Below are 15,474 nucleotides of genomic sequence, written 5' to 3' on the forward strand. Positions count from 1 at the left end.
TTGCCAGCCTCCCCATGATTCTCCTCCACTCTCCCTTTCTCTGGGAGCCTGGACTGGAGGGACGGACTAGATGCCCTTTGAGTTCCCACAGTGCCCAGAAGGAGCCTAAGCTGGAGCTGTGGAGACTCCAGGAGGGCAAAGTGGATCCAGAGCTCGAGGGGTCCTTCGGGGCTCAGAAGGGGAGGAGGGACCCCCAGCAGCTGCCCTGGATGACAAGGGGGGAGGGGCAGCTCCACAGACAACCAGGACTTGGGGGTCACACGCTCTCCCCAATCCGAAGGGAAGCCAGGAAAACCCTCAGCTGACAGTCCACGCAAGAAGAGGCGGAGGGGATCTGCAGGGATCCCTCCTAATCCAGCCGCATCTTCTCCATTCACGGGGGAATCTCCGTAGGGATCTCTTGGCTTCACAAGAGAAAAGGGCGATTTCCTTCCTTGAAACACGTGTCTCCCTTGCTGAGAACGTCTGGACGGACCGGCTCCTTCAGATTTTCCTCCCCCGAACCCCGATTGTGTAGGAATCTCCCTCTTTCTCTCTGTGGGTCGGGATCCCCCTTTTCCTTGCAAAGCAGCCCCGGATGAAGATCCCGGAATGAAGTTCGGCCGTTTCTCCTCCGCTTCCCTCTCCTTTCCTCGGAGAACGTCCACATCTTCTCCCATAATGCACCACAATCTCTACTTTCAGCAGAGAAATATATAAAGTGACATTTTGGAAGAATTTTTTTCCATCTGATTGTGCAGCTCTAGAGTGGAATCGTGATGAGATTTGGATATTTTGGCTGTGGGACAGGAAGGCCCCTAAAACAAAAGGCTCCTTTTTATGTTTTTTTTTTTTTAAGATTATAAGGGCGTGAAAGAGAAAATAAAAGTCTTAGGGAAATGGGGAAGGGAAAGAAAGGGGAAGGAGAAGTGGGGGATAAAGGGCAAAAGGAAAAAAGAGAGGAAAAAAACTTTTTCCCAGCATAATAAAATAGAAAGTGAAATTGTACCCTCGGTTTTTATTTCTTTTCTAAGTAAATATTAACCATTTCTATAACAAAAACTTAACTTAATCAGTAAATCCCAAAACTCCAGATTTCCTTTTTTTCCTGCCTCAAGCACAAAGTCCAGAAGTGGCTTCCAGGTAGAAAACCAGCTGGAAATCTATTCTTTCCTCTGGTCAAAAAGTTTATTTTGCCATTTCTGCCACATTTTTCATTCCATCACTTCGTCCCTCCTGGGGATGGAGGTTTCTTTCCATTTTTGCACATAAGGAATTCTTGCTGCAGTCAGCAGGTGCAGTAATAAAGTCATAAATTTATATTTCACGTTCCTTGTCCAGGAATCCCGAAAGGAAAACTTCTGGTTTTCAACAGACCCAGAGAGATAAATCACATTTACACCCCATTCGAAAAAGACAAGAATAAAGCTCTGAAGGGAAGAAAAAGACCCACCTCCCCTCCAACAGCCAACAGATATACAGGATCCATAAATCTCACAAACATTTTATATTATGAATGAGCCGGATTCTCCATTCTGGCCGTTTGTTCTTTTTTTCTAGTCTTTGCGGGAGATTCGGGTTCTGCTCAGTTACGCAAAGGCGGCTTAGAGAGATCCTGAATTCCGGATCCTGTTTCAAGAGCTTTGGGGGTCCAGAGGTGGCCTGGGTCCTTTCCAGGGATGGGGGGGCTGGAGGGGTCAAACTCCCCCCTGGCCCAGCACCAGCCTCAGCAGCCCAGAGCCAGGTCCCCCCCAGCATCTGCCCCACAGTTGTGTATCTGACACAGCCACTCGCACACAGTCAGCCCCAGATCCAGGCAGCCTCTGTGGGGCCTCCACCCCTCACCTGACTCAGGCAGAACCTCTGGGCCCCTTTCATGCTTCCAATCCCCCAAATATTGTGCTCTTCTCCAAGTTCTCTCTTACACACACACACACACACACACACACACACACACACACACACACCGAGCAGCCCTTCCTTCTCCATCCCCCAAGAGCTGCAGAGGCGCTTGGGCTTCGCTTCCCCAGCCTGAAGCTTTGGGCTCCTCCGAAGCGGAACTGAGGACCTGGCCAGGATCCAGCAGGCAACAAGCCTCCATTCTCCCTCAGGGCAGCTCAGGGACTCCCCTCCTCCTCCTCCTCCTCCGCCCCATGGCTGAGTCTGCAGGTGGGGCAGCCACAAGGTCCTCTGCCCCATTGGAGGCGGCTGAAGGGGCCCTTCCTGACTCCCGAGGAGACCCTGGAGAGCCCAGGAAAGAAACCGATGGAGGGTTGGAGAAATGTCACTCAAAGGACCCACATTCTCCCCCTTGGGACCCTTTGTGGGGAGACCCTCCCTGCTCTCTGGGGAGGCTCTGATGGAGGAAGGATGGGAGGGAAGAGAGGAAAAGGGGACCAGCATGGAGGGGGAGGGGCTCAGTGGCAGATCCATAGGGATCCTGAGCTTCTCTTCTGGGGTTGTGGCTACTCCTGCCAACTTAGCCTCCTCTGCAAATCTGACGAGTTCCCCCCTCCCCACTTGGGACTCCAGGACTCTGACTTTGTTGCTTCTTCCTTGCGATTTATATGGATTTTGATTGTTTCCCAGGATGATTTGATTGCTTCTTGTCCCGTATGACTTTCACTGGGTGTTGTGCCCTCTGATTCTGGACGAATGTATCTTGTCTCTTAGAATGGAATGGAATGGAATGGAATAGAATAGAATAGAATAGAATAGAATAGAATAGAATGGAATGGAATGGAATGGAATGGAATGGAACGGAACGGAACGGAACGGAACGGAACGGAACGGAACGGAACAGGACAGAACAGAATTCTTTATTGGCCAAATGTGATTGGAGACACAAGGAATTTGTCTCTGGTGCATAGGCTCTCAGTGTACATAAAAGAAAAGATACATTCGCCAAGAATCGTCAGGTGCAACACTTGAGGATAGTCACAGGGAACAAATAAGCAATCAGGAAACAATATCAATATAAATCGTAAAGATACAAGCAACAAAATTACAGTCAGGCAGTGATAAGTGGGAGGAGATGGGTGGTGGGAACGATGAAAAGATTAATAGTAGTAGAGATGTAGTAAATCAATCAAGGGTTGAGGGAATTATTTGTTTACCTTATCCCCGCTGAGGCCATACAAACCCATAAGGACTGGTGGATTACTGTCCTTACTGAGGTATTTAATGCGATTAATCAAACAGGCATTATCCCTAAGGTCTGGGAGGATGCCATCATCATGCCAATTCATAAGAAAGGTTCCCCCTCCAATCCAGGCAATTTTCAAAACATCCGTTTATTGTCAGTACTGGGGAAACTCTATGCCCGGTTCCTCCTGTCCAGGCTGGAGTGCTGGGTCGAGGAGGCTGGTCTGCTCGGTCATGAGCAGGCGAGGTTCAGAGCAGATCATTCTACTGTTGACCATGCTCTGATCCTATACCATCTAGCCTTAAAATACTCTACCCCTAGGAAAGGCCGTCTCTGTGTTGCCTTTATAGACTTAAAGGCTGCTTTTGATAGTATTCCCAGATACAAACTGTGGGGCAAACTCCTTTCCTGGGGCATTGATAGAAGACTTCTCTGGCTCATCTCCCAACTGCACGAGGGAACGGAGGCAAAAGTGCGCCTTACCCCCCAAGGGGACCTTTCCAACGCCATCCCTGTTAATAAGGGGGTCAGACAGGGATGTATATTGGCACCCCTTCTTTTTAACTTATATATTAGCGATTGGAGAAGGGCATTAATGGTCCAACTGGAGTATATCCATGCCCCCAGATTAGCTGACTACAGGTGCCCGCTCCTGCTCTATGCGGACGATGCTGCGATTCTTTCATTCTCTCGGGTGGGTCTGCTTAGAGCCCTTAAAATCCTTTCCAACTATTGTTGCGCCAACCAACCGTTTATCAACCATTCTAAGTCTAAGATTATGATCTTCTCAAGAAGCAGGAAAAACTATCAGTGGAAGCTCGCTGGCATACCAGTGGAACAGGTCCATAGATTCCAATATTTAGGCATTCTTTTCCAATCTAATGCCATGTGGCTTACGCAGGTCAAGTCCGTCCGCACCAAGGCCAAGGCGATTACGCATGCCCTTCTGCAATTCTTTTACACGGAGGGAGCCCAACAGATTCCCTCAGTATTGAAAGTATATAGGGCAAAGGTGATAGCTGCCATTACATACGGCGCCCCCCTTTGGGTTCAAACAAATATTTCCCTCCTCGAGTCAGTTCAAAGCCAGTTCTTACGCTGCCTAATGGGAGTCCCCCCCCTGTGTGAGCAATGCTGCAATCCGCTTGGAACTGGGCGCACCATCTCTCGCTACTGTTCTGTGGAAGCGTGCCATTGGCTACTGGCTGACCCTGTGGGTCAGACTTCCAGACTACTATTTAGGCCAGTGCTTATGGCGGGACGACTTCCACGGTCCTTGGGCCCGCAATATTCACACCAAACTTATGAAGATAGGTATTCCCCCTATTGAAGCCCTTATGCTTGGCCCAGATGCAGCCAAATCGCTGATATTTCAGCGATTGGATGATATTGAAAGACAACAGAATCTGGCACTTGGTGCGGGAGTATGTTCTCTGTTGTCTCTTGGTATTACTCCCCGAATGCACCCCCCCCCCAAATACCTCTCTACGCTATCCTTTGTTAAATACAGGTTGGCCTTTCTAAAGGCACATTTTAATGTGATCCCCTCGAATGTCCTAGATAGCAGGTGCTCGGGGTGTGTGAAATCCACCCACTGTTCATGTGACGGCCGATCTCCGGAATCGTTGGCTCACATCGTATTTACATGCCCCCATTATCGGGAGGTAAGGTCAGAACTTATCTCCCCCATTTGCCAAAGATTTCCTGGATTATCTGAAAATCTCAGTCTTCGCTTCTTACTCCAAGATACTGATTCTAAGATTACACTAAAGGTAGCAAAATTTTTTGCTGCAGTCTTGGGATGTAAGAGCTGGGGAAAGGGACGGGCTGGACCCATTGACTGAGGTTAGCTTTATTGATTGTCAGCGGTTGAGTTAGCTGGTGGCTGTATAAAGTACCGATGTGTGGATTTTATGTAAATTGCAATATGGTATTTTCTACCTATGTAAAATTTTAATTGACTATAGTACATAAAGATTGGAGCAAAAAATTTAAAATACATGAACTGTGAGTTTCACGGAGTGGTTTTCACCACTGATCTTGTCGCAGTTTTGCACTTCAGTCTGGTCGTGTGCCAGCTATGTGTCTTGGATGTTTTGGGTTTTTTTTGGTCTATGACCGCAATAAAATATGCTGCTGCTGCCCTGCTGGAGTGATTGATGGCAGTCATTCTGCTCACAGTGTTTGGACTGGAGTATCTGCAGCCAGAAGCTGCTGCAGGTTTGTGGGAGAGCTTTCCTCCAGGTTGGAGAGTAAACGGGACGTTGGGGGCAAAGTCGGTGCCAATAAAGGGACTCATACTTGTTCTCTGGCTATGTTGCCTTCGTGCCACGCCCTGGGTCATCACAGGGGAGACCCTACACCATTTATACCATCAAGCAGGAGACCCTATACCCATGATGGGGAACCTATGGCACGCGTGCCACAGGTGGCATGCGTAGCTGTAACAGTGGGCACGCGAGCTCAGCTCTGGAGTGCACACGCACGCTGGCCAACTGGCAAAAACAGCCTTCCCCACCCCCCGGAAGCCCTCCAGAGGCCAGAAACGGCCTGTTTACCAATTTCCGGTGGGACGTGTGCGAGTGCCCCTCCTTGCTCCTGGCACACGATGGCAAAAAGGTTAGCCATCACTGCCCTACACCATTAGAATCTGAGCCCCAAAGAGGGAGGGAGGGAGCCCAAAACGGGGCAGGACCCTCCGTTTGTGAAGGAAATGGCTGAAATGGCTGGGTGAATATAGAGGGAGCCTCTGGCTCCCCACAAGTGCCTGGGGAGGACTGTGTCTGCTGGCCTTCTGCTCCTCAAAGGGGGGCTTGAAGGGAAGCAGAACAAGGGGACCTCCGAGTAGGGGGGTGGGTTCAGCTCCTTCCCCCTCCCTTGATCTGCCCATCCTCCTCCCAAACCAGTTCTGGCTTCGGATCCGAAGAAGCCAGGATGGTGGATCTAGAGGCAGCGGAGGGAGGAGCCTCCTGTGGGGTTCAAAAAAGAGGAAGAGGAAAGAAGGAAGGAAGGAAGGATTCCAGGGTTTTCCTCCTTCTGAAGTTTATTCTTTTATAGCAAAGCGAAGGGAAGGGAAGTGATGGAGATGAAGCTGCTGTGGGTTCAAAGCCAGGAGTGATGAGGGGGCTAGAGTGACAGGTCAGCCCAGCATCCCTGGAGACAGTCTCCATCCCTCCCTCCCAAGAAAGAGAGGACCTGTATGAAAGTGGGGGGGGCAGTCTCAGCAGGAGAAGGTCCAGGCTGTCATTCTCCTCCTCTCCCCGACCTGCCACCTTCAGCCTCCATTTCTCAGAGGCTGCAAATAGGACGAAGAGTCATACTTGACTAAAGGAAAAATTATCCTTTTGCATCGGAGAGCAGGATTAATTCATGAGTGCTGAAGAAAAAGAGATGGGGAAGAAAATCAGAATATAAAGAGAATCTTTTAGTATCAATAACATATTTTTCTTCCCTTTCAGCCCCCACCTTCAAGGCAGGCCCACACTGCAGGGGGGTGATTGATAGGCAGAGACAGATAGAGGGAGAATCCGCCCATTTCAGGGAGGAAAAGGCTGGAATGGACCAGGGATTCCTCACCATTTCATCTCCAGGGGCTTCTGGAATTTTCCCTGACTTAATTAAAGGGTTCATCAAGAGGGGAGGGCCCCCTTCCCAGCTCCCTCCCTGCAGATGATTCATATGAAGAGAGAAGACGGGGCTACGATGGGAGTGGCAGCAAAGGGGGGAGCCTGGGCTCACTTGGCCACAAATTGTGGGAATTCTCACAAGGAGAAGGGGGGTTAGGAAGAAGAGCCTGTCCAGGTTCCAACTAATGAACCCAAATGAGTCTGTATGGGGTGCCAAGAAGGATCCTCTCAGACCGGAGGGTGGGGTGCAGTTCAGGGAGAAGTTTTGGAGGGAGTTCATTCAGTTGATATGTTCATCTCAAGGACTCAGCTCCACCTTCCACCCGAGGACGAACGGAGGTAGAGAACGAGCGAACGCAATGATAGAACAATACCTGAGATGCTACGTTAATTATCAGCAATTTAGCTGGGCAGATCTCCTGCCATTTGCTGAAGTGGCCTACAATACCACAGTGCATAGTAACATGGGTGTCACCCGGGGTGAAATGCAAAATTTGTTACTACTGGTTCTGTGGGCGTGGCTTGGGGGGGTAATGTGACTGGGTGGGCGTGGTCTAACAGAATGGGTGGGTTGCTTACAAAATGCGTGGGGGAATTTAAACCTGGGGTGCTCCCTCCCGAAGGGAGGAATGGGAAGGAATGGCCCCCACCTTCCCTTCCCTTCCCTTCCCTTCCCTTTGGCAATTTCCCAAAACCTGGAAAAATTCTGGGCAAGATTTTAGCGTTTGTATCTGCTTTTGTTTTTGATTGCAATACTTTTTCAGATCTCTGTAAAGAAACGTTGCCCAAAATCCAAAAAACTGCTCTTTCCACAACAAGGAGGTTTTGTTCAGGCAAGTTTTTTTTTTAAAGGAACAATTAAGGAATTTTAAAAGCCACCTATAATTTGTAGGAGGGGTTGAGATGAGGAAGAAGAGGAGAAACTCACCTGCAGGAGGTTGGATGGGAATTGCTGGAAGGAGAAAAAGACCCAATCAGAACCCTTCATGGGCTGGAGTACTCAGGGGGTCCCCCTCCCCATTGATAGCCCATAATAGGTTGCATTGTCTTCACTTAAAGCCCCTCCAAGAACAGAAGATCCCATAAATATTCCTCCAGGGGCCCCTCTTGGCCACCTGCTAAGCTTGAGGAGAGGCCTCCCCTAGAGGGTCCCCTCCCCACAACCTCCCCTCCAGCCCCCCAGACTCACCTTTCTTGCTCTTCAGGTAGGAGAAGAGCCCCACAGCCAGGAAGGCCACTCCTATCACGGCCCCCATGATCCCCGTCCAGAGTTTGCTCCTGGCAGAGCTGGAGGAACGGGGCTCTGGGGAAGGAGAAGGAGCCTCACCTGAGCAGGATTATCAGGCCCACCTTCCCCCAGGAGGCTCCATTCCAGCTCTCCCTATGGGGTGGGCTCCTTCCCCTTCTCAAGGCAGGATGGGGTCCACAGACCAGGAGGGGAGGGAGGGGACTTACCCCACTGGACGGTGATGGGGGCCTCCAGGCTGGCATGCCCCACCTTGCAAGTATAGACATCCCCCTGTTGGGGCTGGGTCTCCAGCATCACCTGGAGCTGGTAGGTCCAGTCTCCGTTCTGGAGCTCCTCCCCAAAGGCCACGCCCTCCTCCTCCGGCCGCCCGTTCTTCAGCCACTGGACCTCGATCTCCACGGGGTAAAAGCCGGTCGCGGTGCAGAGGAGGATGGTGTTGGGGGAAGAGGGCTCCATCTTGGTGGGGGAGATGGAGACGGTGGGCTTGGCTGGAGGGAAGGAGGAGAAGGAGGCACATGAGAGACACAACAGGAAAGAAGTGACGCAGAAGACGGGAAGGACAGACGCAGCACGAGTCGGATGATTCATGGGATCTCGTTGAAAATGAAACCAGATTTTTAATTAGGTCTAATACCACAACATTTGTTCATTTGTTGTTTGCTTAGTAAATTTAGTTATTTATGAAATTTATTTGCCAAAGTGGCCACAGCTAACCCAAAGTCTTACAGACACTCTCCTAGCCGTGACGGCCACCTGCTCTCCGGGAGTCCAGGAGAATCTCCAGAATTGCCAACTGGGTCTCTGGGACAATGCAGCTCCACCCAGAAGGAAGTTGGTTAAAGTCCCCCATCTTGGGGCTCCCAACACCCAAAGCCCTTTGGCCTTTCCAGGGTTCAGCCGAAGCCCCTAATCCCCCACTCAGCCCCTCCCCCCACAGCCTCCGGGACCCTCGAGGGGGCAGCCTCAGCATCTCCTGGGTCCCCAGAGGTGGAGATGAAACCTTATAACATCAGCAGACGGAGGAGACCTCCAGCCCTGGTGACGGATGGCCTCACCCAGCGGCTTCATGCGGAGGTTATAGAGGAGAGGAGAGAGGACGGAGCCAAATGCCTCTGAGCAGCCCTGAAGGTGGTCAACCAAGCTTGCAGAGAGAGAGACAGAGAGAGAGAGAGAAAGAGAGAGGAGAGGAAAGAGAAGAGAAGAGGAGAAGAGAGGAGAGGGGAGGGGAGAGGAGAGGAGAGGAGAGGAGAAGAAAAGAGGAGATGAGAGAAGAGAAGAGAAGAGAAGAGAAGAGAAGAGAAGAGAAGAGAAGAGAAGAGAAGAGAAGAGAAGATCTTTGTCCCAATTTTCTTTGGTGTTTCAATCACTTTTCAAAAAGTTTTATTTGGAGGGAGAAAATTTCTCCTTCCACTTTCCCTTTTCTCCCTTTAGGATCCACAAGATACAGAAATAAACAAAAAAATCAGCAGAAGATTTCAGGGGAAAAAGTGCAAAATGTGATGTGGCTACAAAACCCCCCAATTTTAGGCAGCCTCAACAGAAAGTGGCATTTTGAAGGAAAGGGCAAAGGAGCCCAATGGGGGGGGGGCAGCCCTTTGCTCCCCATAACTGCCAGAATCCCCTGAAGGAAAAGTTTCTCCCCCATTGAAGATGAGAGACCCTGAATCCCCCCTTCAGAGCAGGAAGGGCAGAAGAGCTTTTGGGGGATCTCATGATCTCTCTCGAGGATCCTTTCTGGGGGGGCTTTGGGGGGATTCAGAGGGAGACCCCCCCCAGACCAGGCTCTGCCTGCACCCAGCCGGCCTCCTTCCCAGCCGCAGGAACCGGCCATTCCTGGGGAAGGAGGTGGGGAGGGGTCCCTCTGACTCCCCGAGGGAAGCTTCTGCCCTGGATGAGGGGGGCAGGGAGTGTGGAAGGGATCCAGAGGGGATCTGGGATCTGGATCTCCTCCTTCAGCAAATGCTCCAACTGGCACAACTCTTGGATGGATTAATGGGGGGGGGTTAGTCTGGATGAGCCCCCCAAGAGAGTTGACCATAGATCCATTCCAGCCCAGAGTCCTTTGCTAACCATTTTTTTTTCTCTTGAGGGATTTTCTTATTAACAGTAAATTCTATAATGCTTAAATGCTCCAAGAGGCTTTTCTCTCTTAGGATCTGGAGGTTTTCCTCTTATGGAAGAAGGATCTTGTTGGATTCTATGGTGAGATGTTATTTTTGGAGAATCTCTGGAGTTAAATTTAACCAGTTCTTAAGTGATGATGCTTTCAAGACTTCTCTGATTCGAATAAAAGGAATATAATTTCCCTGGAAAGGCCGAATGGCAACAAGGGCAGCTAAAATCCTTGCTTGGCCTCTGAAACCCCATCAGTCGATAGAAATATAGAAGATTTTTATTAGACAAAGAAATAAAATGAGAAAAACAAATGTAGGCAACATTGAAGGAATCTGGAAGGGAGAAGGAAAGAATCTGAGGCTTCAGGGCTGAATGGAGGCCCAATTTATTCCTTCTGACCCCAAATTCAGTTTTAAGGTTTGTGGGTGTTTTTGGATTCTCCCCCCAAATCAGGAGCCTCCCCAGGAAGGAAGAACGGAAGAGATCAGGGTTCCTGTTATTGGGGTTTTTACATCTCGGTTTAAGCATTGAATCATGATTACAAATTCTAGCCTGCTTCCGTTACTCATCTGTTTCCTTATTGGATTGAAAAGCTGCTGGACTGGAAATGACTCTGAATGAAGAAAGACGAAAAAAAAGCAGAAGATCCATAGAAAGGGGTCAACAGGTGAAAAAGCATCTGCTAATTCTTTTTTTTTTATTTTGGGTAAAATGAAACCCACATTTTTTTATCCCAAAGTGCCAAAAGCAGCATTTCTGGAGCAGAGGAAGGGAGGGAGGGGCTTGTGGGTGGGAAGAGGGAGGGAGACGGGAGGTTCCTGAATAGGATAGAAATGAATCAGGGATAGAGAGAAATATATATGCAGATACAGGGAGTCCTCGACTTACGACCACAATTGAGCCCAAGACTTCTGTTGCTAAGTGAGATTTATTTATTTATTATTCGAATTTCTATACCGCCCTTCTCCTTTTGCACTCAGGGCGGTGAACAGCCAAAATAAAAACATTTATACATAAATACGATTAAAAATAGATTTAAAATAATTAAATTTGGCCCATAGTTTAAAATTTATCAATTTAAAATCCATATCAAAATTTAAAACCAACCATAAAATCATAAAATCAAGAGAGACCGGCTAACTGAAAGAGATGAGTTTTTAGGGCCCGACGAAAGGTCCGGAGGTCGGAGATCACTCGTATCTCTGGGGGTAGATTGTTCCAGAGGGTAGGTGCCACCACAGAGAAGGCTCTCCTCCTGGGGGTCGCCAGCCGGCATTGTCTAGCTGACGGCACCCTGAGGAGGCCCTCTCTGTGGGAGCGAAGTGGCCGGTGGGAGGCTATTGGTGGCAGAAGGCGGTCCCGTAAGTACCCCGGCCCTAAGCCATGGAGCGCTTTAAAGGTGATCACCAACACCCTGAAGTGCACCCGGAAGTCCACCGGAAGCCAATGCAGCTCGCGCAGGAGAGGAGTCACATGGGAGCGCCCAGTCGCTCCCATAATCCCCCGCGCGGCCGCATTCTGCACCAGTTGGAGCCTCATTCTGCACCAGTTGGAGTTTTTCAATGAATTTTGCCCCATGTTACGACCTTTCTTGGCTTAGGACCTGGTTACCTATGGGACCGCCTACTACCACCAATAGCCTCCCACCGGCCAGTACGCTCCCATAGAGAGGGGCTCCTCCGGGTGCCATTGGCCAAACAATGTCCAATGGGGAGAGCGGAGAGCCTTCTCTGTGGGGGCGCCTACGATCTGGAACGAGCTTCCCCTGGAGATACGGAGGATCCCGGATCCGTGCACCTTCTGTCGCGCGCTCAAGATTTTCTTATTTCATCAAGCTGGCCTGGCCTAAATCTTTTCCCCTTTTAAATGTAAATTTTAATTTGTTTTTAAATTATTGGGTATTTTAAATTTGTCTCAGCCAAATTATTTAATTCGTTTTTATTCTATTTTAAATTTTTGTATTTATGTGTTTTATTCTGCGGCTGTTCACCGCCCTGAGTCCTTCGGGAGTAGGGAGGTATATAAATCCAATAAAAAGAAAACAAAACAAAAAACAAAACACAGTCATTAAGTGAATCACTGCAGTTGTTAAATGAGTAACAAGGTTGTTAAGTGAATCTGGCTTCCCCATGGACTTTGCTTATCAGAAAGTCGCAAAAGGGGGTCACGTGACCCTGGGACGCTGTGACTGTCACAAGTCTGAGTCCGTTTGACCACGTGACCCTGGGGAGTCTGAACGGTTGTAAGTGTGAAAAACAGTCATAAGTCATTTTTTTTCACTACTGTTGTAACTTTCAACGGTCACTAAACGAACTGTTGTTAAGTGGAGGACTGCCAGTATTGAGCAGGAGAGAGAGAGACCTGGCTGGATTCCCCTCCCCCACCCCCACCCCAAAAAAACCCTTATCTGGATGGATTTTCTTTTGTGTGGGGGAGGGGGGAAATGGATCGAAGGGATCCCAGATTCCAGGCAGGAGGAGAGTTTGGAGCCTGGGAAGAAAAGGGGGATTTTGTACATCTGAGAGTGTAGAATAAATAAATGAGGAGCAAAATCTCCATCCGGGAGGATCCCAAGGAATGAAAGGAAAGGGGGGTCCCGGGATCCCCCTCCCAGGGAAGAGCCCCCCCTCCCTCCCTCCCCCCATACTCACCTCTCCGGCCAACCACCCGCTCCTCCGCCTTGGCCGCCTCGAAGTTCAACGCCCCGTAGTTCTGCCGGCAGAAGCGATCCACAGCCGCCTTCGCGTCCTGCAGGTAGAACTTGTCTCTGTTCCACTTGTCAGCATCCCTGTTCCCCAACTCCGTGACGGCCACGAACTTCCCGAGGTTGCTGTCGAAGCGCACGAACTCCTGCCGGTCGTAGAAGTAGCTCTCCAGGTATCTCACCCGCTGCGTCCCGTTGAGGAAGCGGCACTCGAGCTTCCCCTGGAAGAGGAAATGGGCTGCACGGGGGAGGAGGAGGAAGGCCGTCAGGAGGGACTCCAGGGCCCATCGCTCCCAGCTGCTGTGAGAGGAGGAGGGGGGATCTACGAGGGAAGGGGGACCTTCCTTTGAGAGACTGGAGGAAGACGCCCCCTGGAGGAGGGAGCGGGAACTCTCTCAGTCCCAGAGAGGAAGGGAGGCTTCCTGGGGGGTCTGGAGGGGGGAGGGGAGGAAAGAGGGGGAGGGGTGGGAAAAGGCAGGCAGACGCTCAACCGGTCCAGCGATCCCATTCAGTCTCTGCAGGGAAGGTGGGATCTCAAGGGGCAGGAAGGAGGGGGGGAGGGGCTGGAGGGAAAGTAGCTTCCATCCCCCCCACTCTCTCTTCCTTTGGGAGGGGATCTGGGGAGGGGCCACAATGAGGACATCTAGACCGACTCTCCTGGGGTCTCCCCCCTTTCTTCTTCCCCCGAATCTTCAGCCCAGCTCCCTCCCTTTGGGGGACTCCTGATTCCTCTCCCCCTACCCATAAAGACCCCCAAGAGCATCTCAAAGGGAGGGTCTCCCGCCCCCTTCACAAAAGACTCCCAACATCCTCCTCCCTCAGTTTCCCCTCCCTTCAGGGGGATTATGGGGGCTGGAGGGGGTTTCTTGGTCTCCTCCCCAAATTCAGGGTCTCCCCAAGAAGGGCCCGAAGCCCCCCTCTTGCCTGACCTTCACAGCCTCAAATTTGAGATTCAGAAAAAAAACGGAAGTTTCTAAAGAAGCGAAAAGACTTTTGCTCAAATGCCTCTTTTCCCTTCTGGGGATTCAGGGCTGAAAATGCCTCAGTTTCCCTCTTTCGCTTTTCCTCCCTTCCTCTTTCCCTGCAGCCCCCTCCCACCCAGGCACAGGAGAGGCCGCCACCCCCACCTGGGCTACATGGGGGAAGGGTTAGGATTAGGGTCCCTCTCCGTCCTCCTGGGGGGGCTGTGGGGAGGAAGGGGGAGGAGACCACGCAGAGATGGAGGCTGCTGGAGGCTCTGGGGACCCATCGGCTTCCTTCCCCCTTCCCAGCCCCCTCCTCCCCCGCCCAGCCCCCTCCTTACCGGGGGTCTCCTCCCCCCCTTCGCTCCCGGGGATCCGGGCCAGCGCCCCCAGCAGCAGCATCAGGGGGAGCCCAGCCAAAGCCATGGAGGCTCCCCACAAGCGCCCCAAAGGGGGGAGAAAGACGCTCCCAGCCCCAGAGGAGGAATCGGAGGGTCTGGAGGGGGGGAGGAGTTTTCCTCGGACTTCGGAAGAGGGAGAGTCCTCAAAGAGCAGGCGGACCAATGGGAATCCTCCCTTCTGCAGCGTCATCGGTCTCCGGGCAGAGCCTCCCTTGACTTCGCCCGATGCAGGAGAGAGTTCCACGCAGAGAGAGAAGCGGATAAAGTGGGGGAGGGAATCCCTTCAGTCTTGGGGGGCTGCAATCTGGGGGGTCTTTCATGCCAGCTCCGTCTTCCTTTTGCCCGCCTCCCCCCATGATTCTCCTCCACTCTCCCTTTCTCTGGGCGCCTGGACTGGAGGGGCGGACTAGATGCCCTCTGAGTTCCCACAGTGCCCAGAAGGAGCCTAAGCTGGAGCTGCGGAGAGTCCAGGAGGGCAAAGTGGATCCAGAGCTCGAGGGGTCCTTCGGGGCTCAGAAGGGGAGGAGGGACCCCCAGCAGCTGCCCTGGATGACAAGGGGGGAGGGGCAGCCCCACAGCCAGCCAGGACTTGGGGGTCACACGCTCCCCCCAATCCGAAGGGAAGCCAGGAAAACCCTCAGCTGACAGTCCAGGCAGGATCTGCAGGGATCCCTCCTAATCCAGCCGGATCCTTCCCCTTCACGGGGGAATCTCTGTAGGGATCTCTTGGCTTTACAAGAGAAAAGGGCGATTCCCTTCCTTGCAACACGCGTCTCCCTTGCTGAGAACGTCTGGACGGACCGGCTCCTTCAGGTTTCCCTCCCCTGAACCCCGATTGTGGAGGAATCTCCCTCTTCCTTTCTCTCTGTGGGTCGGGATCCCCCTTTTCCTTGCAAAGCAGCCCCGGATGAAGATCCCGGAATGAAGTTCGGCCGTTTCTCCTCCGCTTCCCGCTCCTTTCCTCGGAGAACGTCCACATCTTCTCCCATAATGCACCACAATCTCTACTTTCAGCAGAAAAATATATAAAGTGACATTGTGGAAGAAATTTTTTCCATCTGATTGTGCAGATCCTGATGAGATTTGCCTGTTTTGGCTGTGGGACAGGAAGGCCCCTAAAACAAAAGGCTCCTTTTTATGATGCTCCATGAAGATTATAAGGGCGTGAAAGAGAGAATAAAAGTATTAGGGAAATGGGGAAGGGAAAGGAAGGGGAAGGAGAAGTGGGGGATAAAGGGCAAAAGGAAAAAAGAGAGGAAAAAAACTTCTTCCCAGCACAATAAAACAGAAAGT

General features: G+C 51.2%; 1 protein-coding gene across 1 annotated transcript in view; it reads right to left on the minus strand.

Moving 5' to 3' along the window:
• Window positions 1-15,474, minus strand: part of LOC148116172 (uncharacterized) — a 59,595-nt gene that overhangs the window by 40,540 nt on the left and 3,581 nt on the right. The window contains exon 3 of the mRNA XM_087885412.1: window positions 12,766-13,118. Within this exon, the coding sequence (XP_087741538.1) occupies window positions 12,766-13,118 (353 nt within the window). The remainder of the gene's footprint in view (window positions 1-12,765; window positions 13,119-15,474) is intronic.

Source organism: Pantherophis guttatus, chromosome 2, assembly GCF_059756535.1.
Source record: "Pantherophis guttatus breed Tessera chromosome 2, ASM5975653v1, whole genome shotgun sequence".
Taxonomy (NCBI): domain Eukaryota; kingdom Metazoa; phylum Chordata; class Lepidosauria; order Squamata; family Colubridae; genus Pantherophis; species Pantherophis guttatus.